The sequence below is a fragment of the Gilbertella persicaria genome (assembly GCF_025201335.1).
Source record: "Gilbertella persicaria strain CBS 190.32 chromosome Unknown B0P05scaffold_8, whole genome shotgun sequence".
Classification (NCBI taxonomy): Eukaryota; Fungi; Mucoromycota; class Mucoromycetes; order Mucorales; family Choanephoraceae; genus Gilbertella; species Gilbertella persicaria.
This window is the reverse complement of record NW_026251969.1, coordinates 171,738-199,309: the sequence shown is the minus strand read 5'-3', so window position 1 is coordinate 199,309 and position 27,572 is coordinate 171,738. Positions and strand designations below refer to the sequence as shown.

At 37.2% G+C, this 27,572-nt stretch overlaps 11 protein-coding genes across 11 annotated transcripts; 6 read left to right on the top strand and 5 right to left on the bottom strand.

The window, feature by feature from the left end:
- The first annotated feature begins 663 nt into the window (after nt 1-663).
- Nucleotides 664-2,153, top strand: B0P05DRAFT_530678 (uncharacterized protein). The gene is made up of 2 exons (XM_051576889.1): nt 664-1,548; nt 1,609-2,153. The coding sequence occupies exons 1-2, from the start codon at nt 1,012-1,014 to the stop codon at nt 2,071-2,073; spliced, it is 1,002 nt and encodes a 333-aa protein (XP_051437531.1). The 5' UTR covers nt 664-1,011; the 3' UTR covers nt 2,074-2,153.
- Nucleotides 2,154-3,434: 1,281 nt separating this feature from the next.
- On the top strand, nt 3,435-6,187 carry B0P05DRAFT_635143 (uncharacterized protein). Its single transcript, XM_051583577.1, has 8 exons — nt 3,435-3,746; nt 3,790-3,821; nt 3,870-4,149; nt 4,194-4,271; nt 4,319-4,560; nt 4,609-4,763; nt 4,814-5,849; nt 5,912-6,187. The coding sequence occupies exons 1-8, from the start codon at nt 3,618-3,620 to the stop codon at nt 6,177-6,179; spliced, it is 2,220 nt and encodes a 739-aa protein (XP_051437530.1). The 5' UTR covers nt 3,435-3,617; the 3' UTR covers nt 6,180-6,187.
- A 26-nt stretch (nt 6,188-6,213) lies between these two features.
- B0P05DRAFT_584622 (kinase-like domain-containing protein) lies at nt 6,214-7,957 on the bottom strand (the record flags this gene model as incomplete). The annotated part of the gene is made up of 5 exons (XM_051582370.1): nt 6,214-6,278; nt 6,340-6,733; nt 6,788-6,943; nt 6,986-7,095; nt 7,147-7,957. The coding sequence occupies 5 exons, from the start codon at nt 7,955-7,957 to the stop codon at nt 6,214-6,216; spliced, it is 1,536 nt and encodes a 511-aa protein (XP_051437529.1).
- Nucleotides 7,958-8,158: 201 nt separating this feature from the next.
- B0P05DRAFT_584621 (uncharacterized protein) lies at nt 8,159-12,310 on the bottom strand (the record flags this gene model as incomplete). Its single annotated transcript, XM_051582369.1, has 5 exons — nt 8,159-11,169; nt 11,220-11,590; nt 11,635-11,848; nt 11,896-12,008; nt 12,054-12,310. The coding sequence occupies 5 exons, from the start codon at nt 12,308-12,310 to the stop codon at nt 8,159-8,161; spliced, it is 3,966 nt and encodes a 1,321-aa protein (XP_051437528.1).
- Nucleotides 12,311-12,435: 125 nt separating this feature from the next.
- B0P05DRAFT_530670 (uncharacterized protein) lies at nt 12,436-13,195 on the top strand. The gene is made up of 6 exons (XM_051576888.1): nt 12,436-12,527; nt 12,577-12,599; nt 12,647-12,707; nt 12,754-12,825; nt 12,879-12,935; nt 12,980-13,195. Exons 1-6 carry the CDS (start codon nt 12,475-12,477, stop codon nt 13,113-13,115), a joined length of 402 nt encoding a protein of 133 aa, XP_051437527.1. The 5' UTR covers nt 12,436-12,474; the 3' UTR covers nt 13,116-13,195.
- A 33-nt stretch (nt 13,196-13,228) lies between these two features.
- Nucleotides 13,229-15,756, bottom strand: B0P05DRAFT_577814 (uncharacterized protein; the record flags this gene model as incomplete). The annotated part of the gene is made up of 8 exons (XM_051581812.1): nt 13,229-13,391; nt 13,445-13,649; nt 13,978-14,202; nt 14,287-14,380; nt 14,444-15,159; nt 15,206-15,399; nt 15,454-15,630; nt 15,671-15,756. The coding sequence occupies 8 exons, from the start codon at nt 15,754-15,756 to the stop codon at nt 13,229-13,231; spliced, it is 1,860 nt and encodes a 619-aa protein (XP_051437526.1).
- A 1,029-nt stretch (nt 15,757-16,785) lies between these two features.
- B0P05DRAFT_530659 (kinase-like domain-containing protein) lies at nt 16,786-18,521 on the bottom strand. Its single transcript, XM_051576887.1, has 3 exons — nt 17,933-18,521; nt 17,398-17,868; nt 16,786-17,350 (listed from the first exon to the last, which is right to left on the bottom strand). Exons 1-3 carry the CDS (start codon nt 18,486-18,488, stop codon nt 16,860-16,862), a joined length of 1,518 nt encoding a protein of 505 aa, XP_051437525.1. The 5' UTR covers nt 18,489-18,521; the 3' UTR covers nt 16,786-16,859.
- A 1,041-nt stretch (nt 18,522-19,562) lies between these two features.
- B0P05DRAFT_464851 (tRNA methyl transferase) lies at nt 19,563-20,594 on the top strand (the record flags this gene model as incomplete). Its single annotated transcript, XM_051574236.1, has 1 exon — nt 19,563-20,594. The coding sequence occupies one exon, from the start codon at nt 19,563-19,565 to the stop codon at nt 20,592-20,594; it is 1,032 nt and encodes a 343-aa protein (XP_051437524.1).
- On the bottom strand, nt 20,591-21,819 carry B0P05DRAFT_584615 (PapD-like protein; the record flags this gene model as incomplete). Its single annotated transcript, XM_051582368.1, has 5 exons — nt 20,591-21,166; nt 21,218-21,322; nt 21,392-21,513; nt 21,565-21,717; nt 21,777-21,819. 5 exons carry the CDS (start codon nt 21,817-21,819, stop codon nt 20,591-20,593), a joined length of 999 nt encoding a protein of 332 aa, XP_051437523.1.
- A 2,009-nt stretch (nt 21,820-23,828) lies between these two features.
- On the top strand, nt 23,829-24,512 carry B0P05DRAFT_530651 (alpha tubulin). The gene is made up of 3 exons (XM_051576886.1): nt 23,829-23,910; nt 23,981-24,016; nt 24,073-24,512. The coding sequence occupies exons 1-3, from the start codon at nt 23,878-23,880 to the stop codon at nt 24,274-24,276; spliced, it is 273 nt and encodes a 90-aa protein (XP_051437522.1). The 5' UTR covers nt 23,829-23,877; the 3' UTR covers nt 24,277-24,512.
- Nucleotides 24,513-25,196: 684 nt separating this feature from the next.
- B0P05DRAFT_530649 (uncharacterized protein) lies at nt 25,197-25,573 on the top strand. Its single transcript, XM_051576885.1, has one exon. It carries the CDS (start codon nt 25,234-25,236, stop codon nt 25,396-25,398), a length of 165 nt encoding a protein of 54 aa, XP_051437521.1. The 5' UTR covers nt 25,197-25,233; the 3' UTR covers nt 25,399-25,573.
- The last annotated feature ends 1,999 nt before the right edge of the window (nt 25,574-27,572 follow it).

The window sequence follows — 27,572 nt, the reverse complement described above, 5'->3', positions numbered from 1 at the left end:
CTGGACCTATATATTTTACTTACACATATTTATCGAATAAAACTAAGAAGATCACAGCAATTTATGTTTAATGTTCTATGTTCGAAGGTCTCAATACATGCTTGAGAGAAATTTATTTCGACCTTGAATGATGTACGAATTGAACTTCAAACAGCCAATGAAAAGCCGTACTTTTTGCTATAACAAGTTGTTATAGCAAGCAAGACTTTTGATTGGCCAGTTTATAGCCGCTCAACTTGATATTTTACAGACTATAACAAGTTGTTATAGCCAATAGGAGCCTGAGTTTGCTATAACAACTTGTTATAGCAAGCAAGGCTTTTGATTGGCCAGTTTATAGCCGCTCAACTTGATATTTTACAGACTATAACAAGTTGTTATAGCCAATAGGAGCCTGAGTTTGCTATAACAACTTGTTATAGCAAGCAAGGCTTTTGATTGGCCAGTTTATAGCCGCTCAACTTGATATTTTACAGACTATAACAAGTTGTTATAGATACTTCAGACTCCTATTGGCTATAACAAGTTGTTATAGCCAATAAAATATCAAGTCAAGCAGCTAATAACTGTCCAATCAAAAGTCTTAATTGCTATAACAACTTGTTATAGCTGTATATTTTCGTGTTATACTGTTGTTATAGCTAGATATTTTATGATGGAAGGCGCCAACCTCAAGACTTTTTCTCTCCCAAGGAAACAGAGATCGAGGGTTACAATCGTGCAATACTGGATATGCGTGATAAAATTAAGCAAACTTTGATAAGCGACGGACTATCTTACTTTGGCGAGCCCTTATGCGCTGATCAGTTTGACATGATGATGAGTAGACTAGAAGGATTTACACAACTGGAAAGACTGAAAATAGTAAAGCGTACAGACACTTCTTTGATAGAATTCATTGACAGGCTACGCTCATTTACTCAATTAAAAAAGCTAAACTTGATTCTACCTCCATATGCTGATTTCCCGTGATATAGCGAAGATGAACCAAGTGTTAACAATCTCAAACAAATGAACAATTTGACTCGACTGGATCTGGAAACGATAGTTTGCACAAACGACACTTTTCTTTGTGTTATGAACACATTTCCCAATTTCAAGTACCTGGATCCCAACAATTCCTTTGGAAATACCTTCAAGCAATTTGCAATGCAGCATAAACTGGTGCTTAATCTTTTTATTTTTTTACATTTCTATTTATACCTATTGTGTATGAAGGAGTTTTCGATTGAAGATATATATGCTGAAAATATGCTTGATATCGTACGCTTCTTCAGTTGTTATTTTCCTGCTCGCTGGCTCACTATTAATTTTGCATTTGAACGTAATTTTACTGGCTCATCAACGAATCATATAAAGTTCAGTCGCCGTAAAGATGATTTTGATTTAGAAATCACATCAAACATTGGAAATCGCACATTTGAATGGTTAGATTTCCTTAAATTATCAGGAAAACTAGTTGTTGATTTGGTCATTGACTGTCAAACAGATATTCATGATTTTGTATATGACGATCCTGACTATCACTATTTGGTACATGGAGCCTACCTGAACAATATCTTGATCAATTAGCTTAAGCTATATAGACTGCCATTAAGCCATACGAACCTCCTCAATTATGATCTCCATGGAATAACCGATAGTTCTGTTGAAGAATTAGAGTTTAACGGAGGCGTTTGTTATTTTCTTTTGCTGTATCAATTGTTTGTGTGTCTTCCTTCTTTGAAGAGTTTGAAAATGGCTAATTGTAACCTGTCGGATAAAGATGGTCAAGAGTTCTTCTTTGAGAACCATTTTGATTTGTATATAGAAGATACTTCTTTAGATATCTTTATCTTTGCTTCCGTGCACGAAGCAGAATACACCGACTATTTCTATGTAAAACTCTGCACGCAGGAGAGCGAAGAGTATTATCAATGCACCAACGACAAGGAGCTTTTGACAATTAGCCAAGATGTTTATGACACGAAGATTGATAACACTGATGTTTTGACTTTTGGTATTCGATGCAAGAGTATCAAAAAGTCTGAGATCAAAACAGATCAGTTCTATGATACTTTTGTATTCACTTGATTTTTCTTTTTCATGCTGATAAACGAAATAAAATATATTCATAGTATGACATAATGAATGGCGATAGCAGTCCAAAAAACTATTCATGCAAAATAAAAACAGTCATTCCATAAAGAAGTGTATAGAGTACTTTCATATGATAAAAACAGTCCCATTCAAAAAACTATAAAAAGGGGTTGTTTCTAAAAAATAATTCAAATTAACTTCTTCCGGGCCCATTGACATTATACTAGTTAGATGTGAATGTAAGCTCGGATCTGATCCTTTTGCCTAGAAAGGGGAGGGTAGGGATGGTGGAGACTGTTCGCAGTCGTTGGTGTAGATAAAGGGCCAACATATCCCTTTCCGGGTAACTGGAGATGATGATAACAACTAAGAAAATGAAAATATTATTTGACTTTATTATGCTGTAATAAATAGTTTTGAATAACTTCTATTATTGGAATATTATTTATAAAGTGTACAACTATCAATACTTTTGCATAAAGAACAATAAAACTCATCTCTTTACTATCAAATTACTCTGTATTCGTTGTTTTGCTTCTTTAAAGAAGCACCACAGAGCTTTTTTTTTGTCTATCAATTTACTGTCTAGAGTCGAAATTCATCAAGTGCTTATGGCATGTATACATAGTAATGAAGAAAGGATAAAAGCAAGACTAACCAAATAGAAATGTTGAACTAAAAAATGTAAGCTATCTTACAAATCGCTAGGCATTTATAGCCATTTGAGGGAATCAAGTGTCATCTAGTATTCATTTGGCTTTGAACAAGAAATAAGTTCAGAGAATGCATTTTATGTACCTTGCAACGATTGAAGCTGTTCGTGCTTTAATTAGGATCAACAAAAGATGTTATTTTTGTTAGAAATTTTCAGATAGCTTGAGTGACATGGCTTGTTCCTGGCAAACAAGTAGTATAAAAGGCTACTTCAATATAAACGAAATGAAATTGACAATAAATTCGAAACTATACTTTATCTGGTTTTGTCCTTCAAAGTAATGGCTTGAAGAAGTTGTTTAATGAATAACAAGAAAAAAAAAGATGGCTATTTTTCGATAAAGCTGTACAAAGCCCTATAGCTTTATTTCCCATATAAACTCACAAACAATAAAACTTAACATCTCTTAAAAACAAACAAACAAATGAGTTTGTATAGTATTTGACAGCTTTTTTATATTGCTCAAAGCATTATTACTCTTTTAGTCTGTAAGCAAAGATATATATAGCTCAAACTCTACAGAGTTATCCCTTTCAAATAGTCGATGAACACCACAGATACATTATGTAAGTTGAGGTTACAGATTTAACTTGTGTGTCACCTTCCTTCCTTTCTCTAATCACGCACGGACAGTTACCTCCTTTTCCTTCCTCTAACTATCTTCTTTTAATATAGGCATTGAGATACAAGCTTTTTTTATTTATATTAGCACATCTACAAAGTGATCTAAAATATTGCGATTCTATTTTTTCCTTAAAAGGGAGAGCTCTTTAACACTCCTCTTCCTTCTTTTAGTTTTTTTTTTATCATTATTCTATCTATTATGACAGACACAGAAGGTGCTTTTCAGTCTTCCTTCAAAAACAAGAGTTCAGTGACCCAGTACTCTTTACAACAACTACAAAAACTTTCAGTAGATGATGTTCAAGATGTTCGACAAACAGAATCTATTGTAAGTTGTTTGCCCGATTGCGTTTGTCTTACGCTTTTTGTAGTCTGTTACTGGAACATGTTTCTGTTGCGATAGGTAAATAGGAGAGAAAAAAAGATGAAGATTTGATATTCATATCTATAGCGAGTTAAAATACCCTCATCATGTATCTCGATTTCGTTGCCCTGTTTGCGATACCATCAACGACCTTAAACCACATGTCCGACAGCAACTTGCTAACCAGCCACTTACATTAAAATCACTCAAAAAGTCAGTGAATGAATGTAAACAAAAAGAAAGAAAAAGACGAGTTAAAAATGTACCTATGGACGATAAAGAAAGAGAAAAGATATATGAACCCATTGAAAAAATGGTGGAGACTGTATTTGCAAGTTGGGTTTGCTTAAACCATAGTTTCTCTAACGTAAATCCTACTATATGTCTGTTATGTCCTAATACGATCTATAGGGTCAAGAAACAACATTAGAGGATAGTGGAGTTGATATGAATGACACTAGAGACGCCTATAGAATCATTTTAAACTTGGTATGAATCACCTATGGTCTATAGACTTATTTATTTGTGTATTTTAGCCTGTCAATGTCATTCGAGCCATGATGTCAGCCATTGATAGACTATTAAAAAGACCAGCAGTACCATTACGAAGAATGATTGATATTCGATTTCTCTTGATTATCTTAGAAAACCCTCTATTAGCGCAGCACAATTTTCCTGCAGAAACAAAATATCATCACAATTTACTGAAGCGAGTATTCGGTCTCCTTAGTTGCCTCAATAATGAATGCCATCTTGCTCTAGTAAATTGGTTTGCAAAGTAAGATATTATGCTTGTCAACTATCCTTAATGATGAGCATTGTGTAGTTATCCAGTCAAAGAGTTTAGACTCAAGATCGATTTGATCCATGCATTTCTTAATCATCGAATATCAAGAGCAAGGCGAAGTCAGCTTAGCTTGCCCACTGCTTATGAATCAGATTGGAAAATCAACAGTGCATCTCGAGTCATGGCTTTATTATGTAAGTAATTTGCTTGATCACACAGACTGATCAACTTTTTTTTTGTCTAGTTGCTGCTAACAATCGAGCCAACAAAGTGCCTATTTCTGACTTTTATAACACAATGGCTGATTACATTGATTTAATGGGCGATTTTGAATCATGGCAATCAAAATCAGGCAAATTTGCATTCTGTCAGTACCCATTTTTGATCAGCATGGGCTCCAAAATGAAGATTGTCGAATCAGACGCAAAACAACAGATGGAAACTAAATGGAGAGAAGCGTTTTTTAACATGCTATTTCATCAAAAGGCTTCCAACCCTTACCTTATTTTGCGTGTTTCTCGGGACAATTTAATTGAAGACTCACTTCGACAATTGGCACAAAATGAAGTGGATTTGAAGAAATCATTACGACTTGAATTTATAGGCGAAGATGGTGTAGATGCAGGTGGTTTGCGTAAGGAATGGTTCTTATTGCTCGTACGTTCTTTATTCGATCCTCAGTATGGCATGTTTACCTACGACGAAGACTCGAATTTATGCTGGTTTAATCCTGTTAGTTTTGAAAATGAAGACCAGTTCTTTTTGGTGGGTGTTGTACTTGGATTAGCTATCTACAATTCCACCATTCTGGATGTACATTTACCTACAGCTTGTTACAAAAAGCTGTTGAATTTGCCCACTGGATTACATGATTTGAGATCATTTCGACCTGCCCTGGCAAAAGGATTTGAGCAACTCTTGGCGTTTGAGGGCGATGTAGAAGATGTGTTTTGTCGATCATTTGTAGCCGAAACAGAAGCCTTTGGACAACGTCATTGTGTGCCTCTGATAGCCAATGGAGAACAAGTGATGGTTGATCAGCAGAATAGGCAAGATTTTGTATCTCTCTATGTTGATTTTATCTTGAACAAAAGTGTCGAGCGACAGTTTGGTGCCTTTAAGCGTGGATTTTATTATGTGTGTGGTGGTAATGCGTTGTCTTTATTTCGACCTGAAGAAATTGAATTGCTTGTCCGAGGTAGCGATGAGCCTTTAGCCATTGATGATCTTAGAGGTCAAACAGAATATATTGGTTTTGACGAAAACGAAGAGACTGTTGTGTAAGCTAGCAACTTACTATTTTTTTTTAAAAAAAATTCCATATACTCATTCTGATGAATAGTAATTTTTGGAGCATCATGAAGAATATGCAGCCTGAAATTCAACGCAAATTACTCATGTTTGTCACTGGAAGCGATCGTATCCCAGCGACAGGAGCGACCCAATTGCACCTTAAGATTATCTGTGGTAACAATGGCGATAGTGATCGACTTCCCTCAGCACACACATGCTTTAATCAACTCACACTCTACAAATACCATACAAAAGAAAAACTAGAAAAGATGTTACTTACTGCTATTCAAGAAAGTCAAGGTTTTTATGTAAAATAAAACGATGATACCAGTCATAAATATATGATACACATTATTCTTCGTCACTTGTTAAAACAATCGTTTCTGCATCAGAATCTCCTTCGTGATACAAAGTTACTTTAAATGTGTTAGCATTTGACGTTTTTTTTTTTTTTTTTTTTTTTTTTTAATTATTTACCTGAATTAAACTCGGAGAAAGGGTCTTGAGAATCATGAACATCAAGTTCATCTTCTAAATCCAAATCTAAGCTTTCGCTACGAGGACCTCTTGGTACGCCATAATACTGTTGTGGTTGTGGAGAAGTACCAGGCACAATAGGCGGCGTCATGTGTCTTAACAAACCAAATTTGATAGATTTGAAAAATGGATGTTGTTTGACTTCTGAAGCGCCTGATTTTGATCCCAATCGCTTGCTTTCTTGTTTCTCTAACAGCCGACGAATAAAAGATTTACATACATTTGAAACCGCCTGCGGTCTTTTTTTATGAGGAGGAGGAACGCACACTTCGGATCGAATGATGCTAGAAAAAGTTTCATTACGATTTGACCCCTTAAATGGTGTTGTACCATACTATGAAGAGGAGGTTAATGTACTACATATACATATGTCAGGAGAAAATCTTACCAACATTTCATACACTAAAACACCTAAAGTCCACCAATCAACTGCGCTTGTATGCCCACAGCCTCGAATAACTTCAGGTGCAATGTATTCTTCTGTGCCAACGAAACTGTTTGTTCTTAATTGTGCAATACAGATGCGGGTATCAATGGAAGGTGGCTAACAAATTATGAGAAAAAGCAGTAGCTTATTCATACTTACAATATGGGGTGAATTTGACTTGACAATGGCAGGTGGACAGGGAGGAAGCGATTGTTTACTGAGATCAAAGTCTGTTAGCATTAAATGTCCACTTGAATGCAACAATATATCTACAATAAAGTTAAATTAAATCTAAACACTCCTTTTTTTTTTGTCTTTACTTTCTGGCTTAAGGTCTCGATAAATAAAGCCATGCAGATGAAGATACTCCAAAGCAGCAATAACCTCAGCAGCATAGAATTTAGCACCTTCTTCAGGTAAACATTTACCGGGCCTTAATTGCAATGCTCGAAAGAACTCTCCACCCAAACAATATTCCATGACAAAATAAAGATGGTCTTGACTTTGAAACGAATGATAGAGCGTGACAATGAATGGATGATTGGCGCTGGATAAGATCTCTTGTTCTGCTAGCACTCGTTTGACTTTGTTCCTTCTCAACATTTCCTTTTTTGACAGCACTTTCATGGCCATCGTGCGATCCGTGCCCTTCTGTTTGACGAGATAGACACGGCCTACATCTCCTTTGCCGAGCATACGGATCTTTGTAAAACTACTGGGCCCTACTTCTAATTGCCTTTTTTTCACACTGTTCGCTGCGTAAGAACGGCGGTGAAGGTTCTTGTTGGAAAGACACTGGTTCAATGTATAATTAGAGCAGGAAGGTGGTGGCGGTGATAATTTATTGTTCTGAATACTGTAGCTACTGACGAAGCTACTGGCGCCACTCTTTTGATGCTTGTGTTGTTTAATTGTGGTGGCTGTAGAAATGGTCGATGAAAACCAACTGTTGCTCTTAAGGCTTTTTTCATGCTTTAAATCACCAAAATCATTCGGTATAGTAAACCCAACAACTGTACTTGTGAGTGAAGAAGCATAAGGAGATGCATGGTTGCCTTTGTTTCCTGAAAAGAATGATTTTAAGCGAGAAAAATGAGGTGTACCATATGATGAAGGTGTTTTAATATCCATAGTTAAAGAAAAGAAAAAAGAGAGATGATTGTAATCTTTACTCTTCTCCCCCTTTTTTATTTTTATTTTATGTTTCTGAATAAGGAGAAAACAAGGGGGAGGGGGGAGGGAAGAAAATGTCTTTTTTTGTTGTTTAATTTACTCCTCTTCTTTGAACATTACTGCTAACCTTAATTTATTAAAAAAAAATAATAATACAATTCAACTTCCAAACCAAGTTTCCCAGCTATTTTGATTGGGTTCTGCAGGATCATCATTGTTTAACAAGTCAGCTACTTTTGTCACTGCTGGTGGTTGTGATGGCTTGGTTGTTGGTGGTGGCACAGAAGACCGTGAAGTAGCAAAATTTCGATTATTATATACTTCTGTAGAAGAGGACGATGATGATGGTGGTGGTGGTGGTGGTGGTGGTGTAGAAGCATAGTAACCAGATTGTGAGACGGGATAAGAAGTAGAAGGCGATGGCGGAATTAATAGTACTGTCTTTGAAGAAGTTGAGCTTGGTTGTTCAGTCATTGGAGCAGGAAAGGGGAAACTTTGAAGTGCTTGAAAATGTGATTTCTCAAAAGCAGGTGGTGGCCTTGCGGGCTCTGTTGATTGTTGTTGTTGTTGGCGATGACGATCCACCAATTCTTTTAATTGCATTTTTTCTTCATTGTTAGCATAAAAATTACGTACTTGAATCACTGTCTTTGACTTCATTGCATTTGCTACCTTGTCCCAATCACAGCCATACATGGCTAAATAACGTTGAAAGTCATTACGCTCAGAAACAGACCAATATGAAGAATAAGTAGGACGCTTGTTAGGCTCTGCCAAAGTACTAGTACGGCCTAGTTTACGACCTCCTGAGCGAGGATTACTGTAGTCTGAATCGCTTGCCCATTCTGTTGTCGTGTCTTCAACACTTTCGGCTCGACTGGATGCTGATTTCACACGACGGCGTTTTTGCTGATTGAAGGGAGAGGAGGGACCTGCAATACCAGGCGTAGTGACAGGAGAAGGTGGAATGGTTACAAACTCATCAATTCTTGCTGAAGAAGGTGGCAAGGCAAGGTTCTTGGGTGCTTCATTAGGTGTATTGGCACCCATTTGAAACATGTCTACCAGAGCGGCAGCTGCATCTTCTTCTTCGGCTTTCAAATCGGCTCGACCACTCAGTGTACCGATATCTTGAGGAGAAAGGATCGGCTGAGCTGTCTCTTCTTCATGGAAAGCATTAGGGCCAAATTTACGCTTAAAGTTATGATAAAAATTACGACATTGTTCTTCTGTCTTTGTTTTGACCAAACCAGCTACTTTTACAAAGTCACGACCATGTTGTTTAAATGCTTCAATAGCCATTTCTTTTTCTCGTTCGGACCATTTGGTGCTTGCAATGGATTGCTTTTCATCCATCTCTTCCTCAGTATCCATTGTTTCTTCTGTGTAACGTTTTGTGGATTCAGTAGGTAGCACAGCTTCAGCAATGACAGGCTCACGAGGCGATCGTCCTTTGCGACGCTGTAGGTTAACACCTGCTGAATTTGTACGACGTCTTTCAGGCTGTATTTGTTGAAGCATCATTTCTGTATCATCAGAAGCACTACTGGTAGGACCTGAAGGAGCTACAGACGAGGGCCGTTTTGTCTTTTTGCGCTCTGCCACACCATCCCAATACGCATTGGCTTGTTCAAGATCACGCAATTCTCTGCTCTTGCGTTCTGCAGCATCTTTTTCTTTTGCCTTTCTAGAAACTTGAGCTTCACCAATATCTGCCATCAAAGCAGACCCCTTACTCTTGGCTTTACGTGGACTGACAGAATCGCCGGTCACTGCACGAATAGCAGCTGCAATACGATCACGATGCTTAGTGGCTTTGCCTCTTCGCCCCTTTTTCATTAATGCTTTAAAATCAATCTTCTTTTTCTTGCGATAATAGAATAAGACACATTGACATGCTGTTTTGGTTCCTACAGCCATGGCAATACGTTCAAATTGTTTGGGATACATCATGTACGATTCCATAAAGGTAGTGACTTCTTGTTGATTCCAAACATCACCTGTATCAGGGCCTGTGTGATAATAGCTCAATGGGTCCTTGACCAGTCCACTACGATCGTCAAATGTACGCATACGTTCTCGCTCATCAAGAATCATAGGTGGAATAGTGGCTGTTGTCTTTTTAGCTCGAGATTCAGGGTTTCTCATTTCTGCTGTTTCCAAGGATTGAATGATTTCTAGCAGTTCGGCTTCTGAACGAGCAGCATCTGATGTGTAAAGGCCATAGGGTGTAGAAGCACCGTCATTCTTAAAACGTAAAGCATCGGGGGCACCACTAATGAAGATGACATTGTCCACATATTCTTCAGGTCTTTCACGTTGTTGTCGACTAGAAGAGCGATAGCTATTGTATCGATCAGATACTTTACGCTCTTCATCACGTCTCATGTCCAAAGCCAAGTTTTTGCGTGTCCATTGTTCATGTAGTCTTTTGTATTCATTCTTGAGAAATCGTTCTTTCTTCTTAAGTGCTGTTTTCTGAAGAGAAAGTGAATGAGCTACACTGATACGTAACTTTTCAAACTGGGCAATGTTGTCTTGAACACAAGGATAATCTTGAATAGAAGCATAAAGAGGCTTTGACCAGTTTTCTTGATCTAACCAACTCTCCTCTGTTTCTTTCTTTCCTTGCCATAGACCATCTGCCATACAAGCATTCTTTTGAGCTATTTTACGATTATCTTGCAAGATTTTCTCGTATAATGCATCGTCTGTTTGATCATTTTTAGAGCGTAGTTGATTAATCAGCAATTGAGGTCGTTTTCGCACAACAGATGTATCAGCAAAATTCACCATGTCAGCAGAAGGTTCATTTTCCATAGCCTGTAGAGCTTGTTTTTTGGCTTCTTCTTTATTTGCTTCCATGTCCATGTCTTCGTCTTCTTCCTCTTGTTCTTGTTCTTGTTCTTTTTCTTTTTCTTTTTTAGACTCTCTCTTTGTAGCTAATTCAAGCATTTCTTCGTACATGGTAATTTGGTTTTCAATGTCGTCAATGCGTTCTACAATTTGTTCTTGTGTCATATTAATGGCTGGTTTATTGTCTTGTGTCTCTCCTTCTTCTAGTTCATGTGAGTCCTGCTCTTGTTGAATTGTTGATGATGTTGTTGTTGTTGTTGTTGTTGTATCTATTTCCATTGGTTCTGGTTTTTGTTGTTCGATTGTTGGTTTAGCTGTGAAAGAAAAAAAATTAAAAGACGAAAGAAATGAATTAAAATCTTACATTCTGACTCTGTTTCTTCTTTTTTCTCTTCTGGTTTTGTCTCTGAACGTTCTTTAATAGGCGAAGTTCTTCCACTACGGATGTCTATTCTCTCAGGTCGATCACGGTCCAACATACGCTCTTTATTTGAACTCCAACTAGGTCGGCTTACATGTCGCGTAGGATTATTACCAGGCGTTGTTCTATATCTATCATAATCATTACTAGCTCCATTACTTCTTCGATAGAAATCGCGGTCATCTAAACGGTCTCTTTCATAATATGGTACACTAGGTGAAGGTGGCATGTCTCTATCTGGTCTGTAAGAATCACCAAATGGAGGCATTTGATAATTCATTGATCCATAGGAAGAAGACTCATAACGCATATAACTAAAACGATTTAGTTAATTGATGTAAAGTATTGAATAGTTTACCCGTCTCGACGTCTGTCATAATCTCTACGGCGATCATCATCTCGGTATCTTCTTTCTCGGTCTCGGTCTCGTTCTCGTTCACGCCAGTCCATGTACCTGCTGGAAGGGTAAGCATTAGGCGGTGGATCGGCACTGGTGGATGTAGAGGGTGGTTTGGTTGTATCGTCCTTGAGGTCTTTTATACTACTTGAACTAGAGGAATTAGGTAGTTTATCTAAAATAGATGAGTGTAAATAGCGTTGCTATGGTTAGAATGTTTACCATCACGACGAAGCAAATTGCCTGGCATTTTAGGATAATCTCGAGGCATATTAGAGGAAGATGATGACGAAGCATAATGTTCGTCTCGATAATAAGGCGTATATCTGTCGTCTCTGTACGTAAAAGAATGAATATAGATTGTGGTTCATAAATTTTACCTTTCGCGACCACGCGGTGCATATCTGTCGTCTCTTAGACCCATGGGTCTATCTCTATCTCGATCTCTTTCTCTTTCGCGCATGTCTCTATAGTCATCCAATGCTGCTGACATGCCACTTCGAATAGGTCTGTAGTTGTAGTCATAACGATATCGTGTATTGTTAGGATATCTTCCGTCACTATAAGGTGGTGAGCGTGATCTTGAAGGAGAGCGTGAGTGGGTCCCTTGTGAGGAAGTTGAGCCTGCAACGCTCATAATGATATTATAGAATAAAGAGTGAAAAGGAAATAATAAAGAAAAAAAAAAAGAAAAAAAAACATACCAGCTGACGTCGACGTCAATATTCCCTATTCATTTTCCTTTTTGATTGGATCAGATTTGCCTTCTCTCTTTTTTTTCTTTTTTCTTATTTTTAAAAAATGGGTCTTTTAGACGAGTTTAAGTCACGTAACTTTTCACTTTATGCTCAATGGTATATTTCAATTGTATTGTAAAATAATACTTATTGTTTTGTGTAATAGGCTTGGTGTAATTTCTATTATTTGTAGAGTATGTCTATCAATTTCCATGCATTTATTTTTTTTTCATTAGTATTAGTTGCTCTGGGTGTAGTTACTTTGACCAGTAATCCTATTTTTGCCATTGTAGGCTGGTAAGAGATTCAAGTCATTGTTCTTCTATATTTACAATTAGAATAGGGTGATAGCCTTTGTCTTGTTTTTTATAGAAGTTCCACTTTGTACGAAATTTTGTCCTACCAGTCCAAGATTGTAAGTCAATTCGAAATATGATAGGGGGGGAACTTATTGTTTCCATTCATTAGTGATGCATTTATTGCTGGATTTGAGAATGCTTATTTCCGTGGTGCAGTCTACATCATGTAAGCCGTTTTATTTAAGATTGTGTAATGCTTATATGGACTAGTTTCTCTATTGTCATGTTCTTGTCTACTTTGATCAATACCACTGTCCTTGTTGTGCCTGCTGTTACGTTATTACTCACTTTTCTTTCTTATGGTAACCAGACTCGTGTTTCATTAGATGTATTTACTAGTTTATAGTGATTGCTGCTATCAAGAACCAACCCTATGCAAGTTCAAGGGCACTTGGCGGTACTGGTGTAGATAACGTTGTATGAACAAAGTCTCTTACTATTTTATTTTTATTACTAAATTTACAATTCTTCAAATTGGCGAGACAATTCATCCAACTCGGATTTAATGCTCTTATACTTTTCTTGGAGTTCTTCATTTAATTGCTCCTTATCAGCTAACTCTTGTTCAAGCGTTTGGACCTTACGTTCAGCTTCCTCAGCCTTTAGATCAGCTTCATTATAACTAAATACAATGATAAGTAATCATGCTTATTCTCTCCCTTTTGTAGATTTTACCTAGCAGAAGTTTGATGTAACTTTTCTTCAGTCTTGTCTAATTGTTCTTCCAAGTTCTTTGCACGGATTTGAAGAGATAAAAGTTCATGGTCCTTGGAAGTATGTTCGAGTTCAAGTTGCTTGATTTTAGCTTCATATTCTTCAGCAAGGGCAGTAGCTTGTTCAGCTTGAGCACGAAGGGAAGCGAGTTTCTGATATAAACGCGCTTTTGTAAGCATATCATACAGATAACACCAAACAACTTACCTCTTTGACCTTTTCCATGATAACAATAATAAAACAATAAGAAAAGAAGAAAAAAAGGAAAACTAAAAAAAACTCGGATTAAAAAAGACGGAGGAGGGGGCTGCGTGTATTAGGCCAAGTGGCGGAAGTTTGAACGTATTTTTACGCACCCAATCATATGTCTGTACCTTGATGATGATTTGACTATTTTGGATACCTTATTTTAAGCCTGTACAACCCTATATTTATATGCTACTATACCCTTCTCAACACATGATAATAGAGGATTCTTTATTTGTGTTATTCACAGAAAATAGCTTGGATTGTATCCAATGGTACATGTACGCACTCCTCTAGATTCCAAAAATGAAGGTTTGGATAGAGTGGCAAGATGAGCTCCGAAATCAAAGGCGTGACAAGTGCTGGATGTTCATATGTTTCATGCACCGATTTGGAATCATCTGGATAGGCCTGTAAATCCTGACATTGTTCTGGGAGATCAGACAAATCCACGCTGATGTCTTTTTTGGTTTCTGTTGTAGTACAGTCGGGTTGGTACGTGGACGCACGCACTTGTTCCAAAGTCGCTAAATGAACTGTGGATAAATTATCACTACTGTGTTGAGCATAACGACCTGATGCCCACCATGCGCCAATATAAGAGAATTTCCAAATATCGTCTAGTTGATGCCATAGCCAGCAACCATTTGTCTGGAGTTGTTGTTCATAGATACGTAAATGATGGCTGGTGGTAGTGGATTGAAATCGACCTACATAAGGGTGTTTGGTTCGTCTTTGAAATAACCTGTTCAGTTTCACTTTAAACCAGACAGTAAAGATAATCAAAGGCAACAATGTTGTGGCTGCTGCCAAGACACCTTTAAGATACAACAAACCCACCATGGTCAGTTGAAAAATCAGAAGTCCATCTGAAGTGTATCGTGTTACTCGACGATAATGTCGTGATCCATGTGTTTCGTACCGTCGTAGATAGCAATACATGTATTGGTGACGATAGACGGCGAGTGCAAAACTATAATAGATCAGGGCAAATATTAGAATGAGTGGCTGTATGACTGAGTATGTGAGCGTGATCACCAAGACAAGGATATGATTAGGATAATAATAATAGAAAGGAAAAGACCATGGCTTTGTGTGTAGCATACGCATACGCGGAGTGCGAGAAATGAAAGGTAGCGTGAGTAACAAGTGACCAAAGAGTTGAGAACCAAGTTGTACAAGTTCCATAGCGTGTGTAGATGAATTAAATAGGATATAGTTGAGAAAGAAATTAGCACCTTGAGGCAGTGCATTAGCAAGCAGTTGTATCAACATTGTTGGTTCGTATAATACGTCCAACATGGTGGTAAGAAAGGTAGTACCGAGTAAAAAAACAATCAAGACATTAAAGATAGCAAAGTGATAATATCGCCCGAGAACTGTATCTTCTAGTTCAGAATAGGATACAAAATCCTGCTGCTTTGATATTTCTATATAAACAAATAAGTATCTTCTTATGCAATAACAGTAGTTTACCTAAAAGAATCCAAGGTAAAAGACTCATAAATAATGTTACCAATAAGGTGGGTAGTATGTTTTGTACAAATGATCTGACGACCAATGAAGATGCAAGAAAATATCTTAGAAATGAAAAATGCTGTGATAAGGACTGTATTGATGTGAGGCCTAAAATAAATGTAATAGGGAAGAGCCAAAAAATAGTCAAGGACCTATCACAAACTAAGTTAAAGTGTTTGTACATTGCTTTTTTTTTTTTTTTTTACCAAACAGCAGCAAAAACTACCCATTGTCGAATAATGCCCATCATTTGGCTCTTTCTTCCTCTCCTTAATAAACTTCGCCACAAGACATCTCTAGGTTCGGGTGCTATCCGAATCACCATAATGCCTGGCTTCCAAGAGGTGACTATCTGTGCACAGATCTGTGCTGAATGAGCCGATCTAACCATGTTTAGTACAAACACTATGTATACACACTTACCTGAATGTAACAAAAGCAGCTCCTGTAGGCATATAGTATTCAGGAGATCGATTCTGATCCCTTAGCCTTATAACTTCTTTATCCATATCCTGAATCTCTTCCAGTAATAGACACACTTGTTGCGACTGTTCGTGAAATGCTTCACGTTTCTGTATACGCCTTAACCAGTCCTGCCAGTCTATTTTGTCTTGATCTTTGGCCATTCGGATCAACAAGGTCTCTAGTGCATGAATACGCTTTAGTCGTTTACTGAGTATAGACTCCACCAATTGAATAACGGTGTTTGACACTAAGGTGATACATTCCACAGTACCCACGTGTGCACGTTCAAAATGTTGCTTAAGAGCAGCTTGATTACGTAAGATATGTGGGACACGGGTGATCAGCACGGATCGTTCATGTAGCAAAGATCCTCGGTCTTGTTGCTGCAGCAGATCAATATGGTGAATATGATTTACAAACAAGAGCCATAACCAACACAAAACCACCTCATAAATAAACGCCACATGAACCCAGACAAGTGGGCTTTGATTGGGTATGTTGGCAATGGAAAGATAATAAAGTGTTGAATTGCTTCGGAAATGATCTATATTTGTGTTATTGAATAGGCTGGGACTGCTTTCATTCTTGGCAAATGTGGTGAATTCAGTAGCCAGGTCTGAACTATCAAAGGAGACGGAACCCGTCCAGTGTAATGAGAGTAAGACGGGACATATCATGAGGGATTGGACCATCAAGAAATGAACCACCATACGTAAAAAACGTACATGCATTGTTGCATCTAATCCGACTTTGTTGATAAAGTCCTTTTCTTTTAGATCAAAGACAGACGTGATCCAAGCAAATAGTCGATTGGGTTGTGAAGCTACAGGGTTTCTGTGAAAAGTCAGTAACTAGTGATTGATTGTAGAACATACACTCGTAACTGCGTCCTTGGTGAAAAGAGACATTTCATTGAATCCAGTCGTTTACATATTTCGAATGCTATAATACAGACGGCAGAGACTGCACATGAAATACCGAATGTGGTAGATAATCCTAGAAACGTAGGTACATAATAGGCTGTCTCAATGGTAGCCATCGAATAGAAAAGAAAGAGAAATGAATGTAAAAGGAGTAAGAAACGAAAAAGATTTATTGGGAATGCGTGTATGTATGCATCTATTAGTCTTGATCGAAATGGTATAATTTAAGTTGATTTTTGAGGTTGCTGTAATTGACGTTTTCTTTTTTCTTTTTCTGCTACTACGCCTGGAGGTTCAGGGGTCATGGCCACTAAATTGCCTCTTGTCTGTTGAACAGTGGTATCTAGACTAGAAACATGGTGAATATGACGAGTTCCAGGCTCATGCACTGTGCAAACATCAATGTTCTTGACCCAATCATCCTTGAGAATAGCCTGTAAAGACCAGCGACGAGAAGGATCTATCTCCAAAATACTTGTCATAACGGATCTAGATTCACGTGGCAGAAGTTTAAGCAGGCGAAACTTTTGTTGATTGCAATTGGTAGAAAACGCACGGAAGGCAGGATCAGAGTTGCGCGGTAGTCGCCAAGGGAAACGTCTAATTGTCATGCAGACAAAAATAATACCGCATGACCATACATCTGATAATCGAGGGTCGTACACAGGCTGCACATATTGTTCTGGGGCAATATACGGGTCTGAGCCGAAAACACCTATCGAGTATGTCAGATTACATATATAAATAAATAAAATAGTTTACCTTTTGTCATGGTAATGGCATTCTCAAAAGGGTATTTGAATACAGTTGAACAACCGAAATCAATGATTTTGAGAATTCCCATATGATCAAGGACTAGGTTATCTAACTTGAGGTCTCGGTGAGCGATGCCCATTGAATGCAGGTATTCTACGCCATTCAGTAATTGACGCCAACAACATGCAATTTCTTCTCGCGACATCATGCCGCTCATGACCACATTAAACAAGTCGTTGGGCGCATACTCCATAATTTCATAAAAGTGATTGCCATCTTCTTGTACAAGATCTAATGTCTGAATGATATTTGGGTGCTGTAATGTAGAGCCAATGCAGAATTCAGCAGTAACTTTCTTTACATAGTCTTTTTCGGATTCATGAGGGAATTTAGGGCGGAATTGCTTTACGGCTAATGTTTTGTTATGCTGTTTAATTAAGCGAACAGATCCACCAGCTCCTTTGCCAATATATCGACCTAAAAAATTTGAGGCAATTATTTTAGTTAGGAGACATTTATCAAATAAATAGCGCAAACTTACCCCATTGACCATATCGACCAGAGATATTTTGTTTAAATTGATTTGCAAATCTTTGGTCGTCATCGGAAAGTGGTTGTTGAGCAAAAAATCTTCGTAGATCTGACCAGGCTAAAAAGAGATCTTTTTGACGTTGGTCTTGTGAGTGGTGTGTAGGTGTAGGTGTAATGGTATGTGGTGGAGAAGGAGGGGTATGATGATGGAAATGTGTTTGATGATAGTGCTGATTGTACAATGGTTTCTTGAATACAAACTGAGATGGTAAAGCGGGATTTGAAGAGGTTGTTGAGCTTGCAGAAGAAGTGCTGTTGAATGTAGAAGTAGAAGCATTTTGTTGAACAGGTCTTCTGCGGTTCTTGGAGGCAACGACATTCTGTAGTAATTTGGTTAATTCAATGCAATCCACAGCATTTAAATCGTTTGTATGAAGATGACGAGTGGTTGCATTTGTATGTGTTACAACAGCAGGGGAGAGTGTTGGACTACAAGGCACTGATCCTTCTGGTGTAAACAACAAAGGCTGTAATTGAAGAGGAGGAATAGAAGTACGAATAGCCATTCAATAATATTTAAGAAAGAAAGAGAGAGAAAGAAAGGAGTAAAGAAAATAAAATGCAAGTTTAATTTATACCTTTTTTCTGATCGCACGAAACTTGAAACTAAATGAAGGATGAAACTTTTTTTGTCCTTTGTGTATCTCTGGTGATACTGAAATGCGTCACAGACATTTTTTTTTCTTATTTAATATGACCATAAAGGAATATAAAATATTTATTGATAAAGCTGTATGCTGTCAATCATTCAGTCAAAAATCACTTGCTATAGTAAACAAAATGCAAAAAGGATGATAAGTTCTCTGATAAATGACGATTCTGTCCCCTGTAAACTGTTTGAAGCACAACGTAACACTTAGCTATGCATATTACGCATTCTCCTTTGGCCTGTTATTTAAATTACAGTAATTCCGGCTTTATTTTGGAAATCAGAGAGTACGTTTTGTCATTGATTTGAGAGAAAGGACACATAAGAAAATGCTGTTGTTTAATACAACGTAGGAATGATGTAGTTGCTTCCCCTTTTTTTTATTTTATTTAAGGCTTTCTCCCTCATCAATTTTAAAGCAATTGAGGAGCTTAAACAGAAAAACTTAGACCGCGGTAAGACCACAAACAATTCAGGAGAGAGTGATTTTTCTCTTGAGCTGCGACAACAAGCTTTGCCTCTTTATCTTCTTTCCGTAGTGACTTTGCCACAACAAATATTGCTTTGATATCTGTATTGAACACAAAAAAGATTGGCTAAAATTTGGATAAACTTGTTGTTGTTGTTGTTATTGTTGTGAAACTATAGATATAGACTTTGTTATTGCATTGCATTGCTTGTAACATGATTTTTCTTGATTTATATAGAACAAATGTTGTTTTCTGAATCAAAAAAAAAAAAATGGACTGTCAAGTTTGGACCCTTTGACATATTTTTTCTTGTCCAATCATGTCAGGTCTCTTTCTCTCTTTAATTTTTTCTTTTTCGTATGTTACGATCGAGTTTACTACAATCAACCAAGTGCACTTCTTTATTTAAGCGATGCCTTTCTACTTTACAACCACAAAAAGGAGATCGTGTTGTGATGGCCATGTCAGGTGGTGTTGACTCGAGTGTCTCGGCTGCTCTTTTGAAGCAGCAAGGTTTCAAAGTCCAAGGTATTTACATGCGTAACTGGGATACTTCAGACGAACGAGGCGTCTGTACTTCCCGAGAAGATTGGGAAGATGTTCAAAAAGTATGCCGTATTCTTGACATTGAATGCGAACATGTTGACTTTGTCAAAGAATATTGGAATGACGTGTTTGAAAAGACATTAGCTGACTATGCTCATGGATTAACACCTAATCCAGATATTGCCTGTAATAGCTTTATTAAATTTGGCGCATTGCTTGACAAGATTCCAAAGAATACTTGGTTTGCCACAGGTCATTATTGCCGATCTGAGAATGGAAAATTGCTGCGGGGACTTGACCGCAACAAGGATCAATCTTATTACTTGTCTACTGTGCCTCAAGAAGCTTTGCATCGTACTTTATTCCCTCTAGGCAACTTTGAATCTAAGCGACACGTCAAAGCACTAGCCACTCAATTTGGTCTAGATGCCATTGCCCGTAAGAAAGAAAGTATGGGCATTTGTTTTGTAGGCCAACGAAGAAAATTTGCAGAATTTCTTGAGCAGTACATTGATCAGCCTCCTGGGCCTGTTGTGAACTTGGAAACAGGTCAAGTGATTGGCGAGCATAATGGCCTTTATGGTTACACGATTGGTCAGGCCTCCCGTATTTGCCATGGGTCAGAAAAATGGTTTGTGGCACAAAAGATCATGAGCGAAAACAAGTTAGTGGTTGTGCCTGGCTCAAATCATCCTGCACTTTTTCACAGTGGATGCACTGCACGTGACTGGGTCTGGATTCATCATCAACATCCAACAGATACAGTCGAATTGGACGCTCAAGTGAGGTACAGACAATCACCTGAAAAGGCGATTCTGTCAGTTGAAAACGGTGTTTACAAAGTGCATTTCAAACAGCCTATTAGAGCCATTGCACGTGGCCAACAAGTAGTTGTTTGGGATGGAGATTGGTGTTTAGGAGGAGGTGTCATAGATCAAGTTTATTAAAAGAAAAGATATGTAAAGACAAAGACTAATAAAGCAATACCCATCACTACTTGTGGAGGATAACCTTCTGTAGGGCGTGGTGTTTCTAAAGCAGCCAAATGCTGATGGACTGCATCGAGAGGCTGGACTGTTGAAGCCAATTTACGTGCACTGGTACCTGTCAAGTTACGTGCACGTAATCCTTCTTCTTTTCGGATATCAGCTAATTGTTTCTCAAGTAATTTAATTTTCTCCAAAGACTCTTTCAATTGTTGTTCTGTTGTATCATTCTTTTGTGGTTCTGTCTGAACTGGTTCTTCTTTCTTTTCAATAATAGTTTGAACAGGAGCACTAGTAGTCGTGTTATTAGGATTTTTGTTGTTGTTGTTAGTAGTAGTAGTATTGGGTTGAGTCACGGGAAGAGCACCAACAGTAGCAGCAGGAGCAAGAGCAGCAGCAGGAGCTGCAACTGACTCTGATGGTGCTGATGGTGATTCTACTGTGGTGGGCGCAGCTGTATTTGGTAATGATGGCGATGTGGGTGATGATGCAACTTTCTCGGTATTTTTAACCTGTTCGGGAATAGGAGAAACCTGATAATATAAAATTAGAAGAATGATAAAATATACGCAATGATTTCATACTTCTTGATGTTGCTGTGTTTCTTCTTCTTGTCTTGGACCAAGGAATACACATTTAATTTTATGTTGATGCATACTGTCTCTCACATTGGCTTCAATATGACTCCACTAAAAAGAGAGAAACAAAGTTAGCTTTCTCTCTTTCTCTCTCTTTTTTCTCTCTTTTTATTTACTTACCATGGATGTAATATCTTGTTGAGATTCATCAAATCCCGAAGGAAAAAGAGCAGTTTGAACAAGGAACTTGTCTTTACATTTAAAATCCTCGGGTGGTTCTTCTCTAAAAGGCTGCAAGATAACTAAAGAGAAAAAAAAATGAATAATGATAGAATATGGAAAATAAGACTTACTTTGTACTTCAATTTGAGAATTGGCCTCAATACGGCCAGCATTAGGTCTCACACAATATTGCTTGGGTGCAGTTGTCTTGACTTTAAAGATAATGGGTTCTGGACCGGGATTCTTTACGTGAAGCGATTCTTTTGATACACGCGTAAAAGGACCTAATCCAAGGTTGATATGTGCCCAAGAGAACTATAAATGACACTGGTCTATTACTTACGGTGAAATTCTAATTGCTCGCTTGGTTCAATAACAACAGACATAATATGGATAAAGAAGTGGAAAAAAGGAGAAAAAATAGAAAATAAAACATATCACATGTTTATGAGAGATGCTGTTTCTTATGAGACAATTTAAATATCCGCTAATGTGAATCGAGATGTCGATCTCCAGGTATTTTCTTTTCGTTTTTGGTATTAGGAAGAAAATATACTGCTTACAAACAACGTCTCCAGTATGCTATGATACATTTGTACTGAGATACAGGAAAAGAGAACATCAGTTTGGTACAGTCACTTTTAAAAAAAGAAGCTCATAAATGCTCTTTCCAAGTTGTGTATGCATGCACGTTTTCAAATACTTGAAAAGTGCAATTCTGAGTAAAAGGATGTCTTTCATATTGTGATGAGTTACTATAAGTATATTTGAGAAAAACAGGAATACATAGACGGACCAAAAGAAACATACGAATTACACAGTCAAGACACTTCATTAGCCGAATACTCGGATACTCGCCTAGAATAGCATCGAAAAAGAAAATGGACCCTTTTTTTTTGCACAAACCGAATTGCCCACGCGATGAGAAAATCGTTTTGTTTACCAAAAGGAAAAAAAATTATAAAGAAGAGCCTTAGTATTCTTCGTTTTGATCAGTCCAACTGTGAAATTGATTTTTGTGGTCTATTTTTAAAGCATTTTAAGTTTGTCGAGAGAAAAAAGCATTCCTGCAATGCCTTAGGATGTCTAAACATAACATGACTCTTTTCAGGGTAAGATCAGTCAAATAACATAAAACATTCTACAAGAAAAACTGTACAAATAATACAATTTATAAATATAGTCTGTCAGTACGATGATCAAGGTGAGCATACAAATAAACAGCATGATGTATACTAAAATAGTTAGTGTTTCTTGTAGCCAAGAAAGATACACAGCCTTCAAGCGCTAAGAATGTCCTGATCATACTTCCAAAACCTTGACATTGAAAAGTGAAAATCTAGTCACAAGCTTTTTTATGTTGCTTGTGGTTGAGAAAGTATGTTTGCTGTTGTTGATAGCATTAAAGGGAATGATTGCGAAACTAGATATAGCTACAAGAAATATCATTTTATGATTAAATCAATAAAATATATGAAAAGCAGTTATAGTCAGTGTGTTACCGGTGTTTCGGAACTGAAAGAAGGGCTTTTCTTAACTTCATTTATGCTTGTATCAGGATGGATAGTGTACAACAGAAAACATGATAAGCATGTTTGTATCTGATGCCAAAAAATACGTGAAAAGGAGGCAGACGGTTGGCAAACTTACTTGTTCTTTGCTCTAGAAAACAGTATTCTTTCAAAGGTTCAACTATGCAAATGTACAACAGAATCAGCAATACCATTTTTCTCTATCGTCATAACAGACATGATCTCATTCTTTGTAGAATATCATGATTTCTAGGAGAGAAGAAGGTTTCAAGGCTCGGGTGTCCTTTAGTATGTGGGATCTTCGGCTGAGTGTGTAGAACAAATTCTCGATCTAAAGAAGAAAAAAGAATTTTACTTGTCAAAACAAACATTTGTACCAGACAGAAGCTCCGATAAACTAAACTTTGAATGTCAATTATCCTTGTTTTCAGGGCTGTAATAGTACATATGCACTATGGTTAACAAAAAAATACTTGAACTTGACTAAAACTCATTTCATATAGTCTTCTACTCTGCAAATATAATTATTTTAGTAATTTATCACAATTGTAATACAACATATATTATCCAGTGTCACACTATTTAAGTATTTAAAAACGTGAATACCTACATGCACACAAAATCGCACTCACACTCACATATAGGCGCGCTTAAACACACGAAATGTTTTCTCTCATTAATATAAACCAAGTAAATGTACTTTTTTTTTTTTTTTTTTTTTTAAATCAACTAGCGGAAACCGAAAATGACGAATAAAATAACCTTTTGATGCCCTCACTCTCCTTTTTGTCATACAACAGTACGAGACACATATTGCACACTAAAAAAATATTTTATAATTCCTCCTACTTACTCTTCTCCTTTTTTCTTTTTTCTTCTTCTTCTCTTACGACAACAAGTCTTTATACAATCATGAGAGAAATTATCAGTGTTCACGTTGGTCAGGTAAAAGACAAGTGAAAAGCAATACCGGATAGCCTTTAACATAAACTACTTTTATTATTATTATTATTAGGCTGGTATTCAAATCGGTAATGCTTGTTGGGAACTTGTGAGTATTATGAGCAATATTGACACGTCTTTATTCATACTTATCCTTTATTATAGTACTGCTTAGAACACGGTATTCAGCCCGATGGTTTCATTCCCAAGGAAAACGAAACCGACAACACCTCCTTCTCCACCTTCTTCAGTGAAACCGGCAATGGCAAATACGTTCCTCGTACTGTCTTTGTTGATTTGGAACCTACTGTTGTTGATGAAGTCCGCACTGGTACTTACAGACAGCTCTTTCATCCTGGTAAGTCTTGATTCTGTCGATTGAACACGCTTAACAATCTATTAGAACAATTGATTACCGGTAAGGAAGATGCTGCTAATAACTATGCTCGCGGTCACTACACTGTCGGTAAAGAACTCGTTGACTCTGTTCTTGACCGTATTCGTAAGCTTGCTGATGCTTGTACCGGTCTTCAAGGTTTCTTGGTCTTTCACTCTTTCGGTGGTGGTACCGGTTCTGGTTTTGGCGCTCTTTTGATGGAACGTCTTTCTGTTGATTACGGTAAGAAGTCCAAGTTGGAATTCTCTGTCTACCCTGCCCCTCAAGTGTCTACTGCTGTTGTTGAACCCTACAACTCTATCTTGACCACCCACACTACTTTGGAACACTCTGATTGTTCTTTCATGGTTGATAACGAAGCCATTTACGATATCTGTCGTCGCAACTTGGACATTGAACGTCCTACTTACCAAAACTTGAACCGCTTGATTGCCCAAGTTGTTTCTTCCATCACTGCCTCTCTTCGTTTCGATGGTTCTCTCAATGTTGATATGAATGAATTCCAAACTAACTTGGTCCCTTACCCTCGTATCCATTTCCCTCTTGTCACTTACGCTCCTATCATTTCTGCTTCCAAGGCTTATCACGAACAATTGTCTGTTGCTGAAATCACTTATTCTTGCTTTGAACCCAACAATCAAATGGTCAAATGTGATCCTCGTAATGGTAAATACATGGCTTGTTGTTTGTTGTATCGTGGTGATGTTGTACCCAAAGACACCAACGCTGCTATTGGTTCCATCAAGACCAAGCGTACCATTCAGTTCGTTGATTGGTGTCCTACTGGTTTCAAGGTTGGTATCAATAACCGTGCCCCTGCTGTTGTCCCTGGTGGCGACTTGGCCAATGTTCAACGTGCTGTCTGCATGTTAAGTAATACCACTGCTATTTCTGAAGCCTGGGCTCGTCTTGACCACAAGTTCGACTTGATGTATGCCAAGCGTGCCTTTGTTCACTGGTATGTCGGTGAAGGTATGGAAGAAGGTGAGTTCTCCGAAGCTCGTGAAGATTTGGCTGCTCTTGAAAAGGATTATGAAGAAGTTGGCTCTGATTCTTTGGGTGACTCTGAAATTGAAGAAGATGTCGAATATTAGTTCATTCACATTTATTATTTATTCTATCTACATTCGCCTTCTGAGATAAGCGAAAGAAAGAGAGAGAAAAGAAGAAATCAATATACATATATACATATATAAAAAACGTCCATATATCCTTCCCTTTATACATTTTAAATAAACTTTAGCTTTAAGCCTTTTTTTTGGGATGTAAGTTGCTGTCACTGTTTTATTATGGTATAAACACAACATTTCTTTTTCTATTGTAAGCATGAACATTTAATATATGTGGTCTAAGTTTTCTTTTTCATTCTGCATCAAACACTCTTTAGGTTATCATAAAGAAAAGATTTAGCTTAATTAAATGAAATTATGCAAAAGGATCTTACTACATGAATGATTTATCATGGTGTTCATAAAGTGCAAGAACAACAAGAGACCTGTTTCAATTTTAGGTCTAGCATACTGGCTCCAACTTCAAGAAAGGTGTACGTGTGTTTATTTGTAAGTTGCTTTGTTCTCTTTAGCATCTGCAATACTTTTCTTACACTAGTATCCTGTTTCTGTTTCTAAACAATATTCTCTTAAGTAAACAATACTGTTCTTTTTTACCTCAACCGCTCCCTACATTTCCGATTATCCTATGTCCTTTATTTAAGAATACTCTTCAGCCTCTATTAATCCATTACTTATTTCCTATTTATTCTCAATAATGCTTCACTTATGATCAAATTGCTTTTTGATAACTTTTATTATTCAATTACCCAGAACATTTATGATAAAATTAAAAAAAGAAAGCTTTTCCATCGTTTTTTACTACCGTTGAGTTTACGACGCAACCATTCATTTTCTTTGACACCTCAAACTTGTGAAAGCATTCCTATCACAAACTTCCTAACGCGCTTTTCCTTTAATTTCTGAAATCAAGCATGTTTTTGACAATACAAAGGAAAAATGAAGTGTATTGCTTTAACATTAATCGATTTGAACTGGGTCAAATAAGTGAAGAGAGAGAAAATAAGAAAAATCATTAAATTTTTCGCTGGTTGCATGGTTGCATTTACTTGTTTGGGTAATCTTTGATTAAATGATATGTACAGAGTCTTCAATAGTATTTCTAAACTGAAAGAGTGCTTTGAAGAATGATAACGATTTATTAATGTCATTCAACTCTCCGATACAATTTGGGAACACAATTTGGTTTTGTAAGGCGCCAACATAGGCGATTGCTGAGAAATAAGCCCGTAAGCCCGAAAGTTAAACAATCCACGAAAAGCAAATATCACCAGAACTAACTTGTTGAAGGAATCAGCAATACTCTTTCCCTCATCGTATGTAACCTTGGTAATATTGGTATTGGGGAGGCAGACCTCAGCACCACTAATGTCAAACTCTGATTCCTTGTAGTCGAAAATAAATCAGATGTGAGTTTTCAAGCCTATTATATGCTTGTTTGTACTGTAGAAACTTGAATTTTCAATTATAGAGTCTGTTGGTACAGTCTGTCCTCTCTTCATTCAAATGAGATTACCATTAGTTGCAAAAAGAAACTTAAAAATAGGTAGCCAGATTTGATCAGTATACTCACTTTCACTAATGTTATCAGGATACACCAAACGGAAAAATTATTCGCGCATTTCTGAAAAAAAGATTAGCGCACTTTTAAAAAAATAAATCTCGCAGAGAAAAAAGAAAATTTAGCATAGTATTTGAAAAAAACTTAGCCTATCATTAAAATCAAATAGCAGACTCGCTATTGGCTTCAAATTCAGTGTCCGGCGATGGTATGACTGAGCTGAAAAAAAGAAAAGCGACAGGATTAATTTGCGCCAAGAGATTAAAATATCGTAAAGGTTTCGGCTCCTTTTTTCTTTTATTTAGTTTAAATATTAGAACAAACATGCAAAGCGTTAGTGAATTTATTACTAATAGTGAAATTATTTCAGATAACGATATGGACACTTCATCTGACGATTATGTGGAAGATGACGAGCAGGAAGAAATGGAAATTGAGCATTTCAGTTTGAGCGAAGAATGGATGGAGAAAATAAGACGAATTGGGAATGATTCTCTATCATATATCGAAAAGAATACCACTGCTATATTAGATGAGTTAAAGTTAAAACTTTGTGAGAAATTTGAGGGTCTGAAAATCTCTATTTCTGCCATCCACAAACATTTAGTACATAAGCATAACATTACGTTAAAGAAAC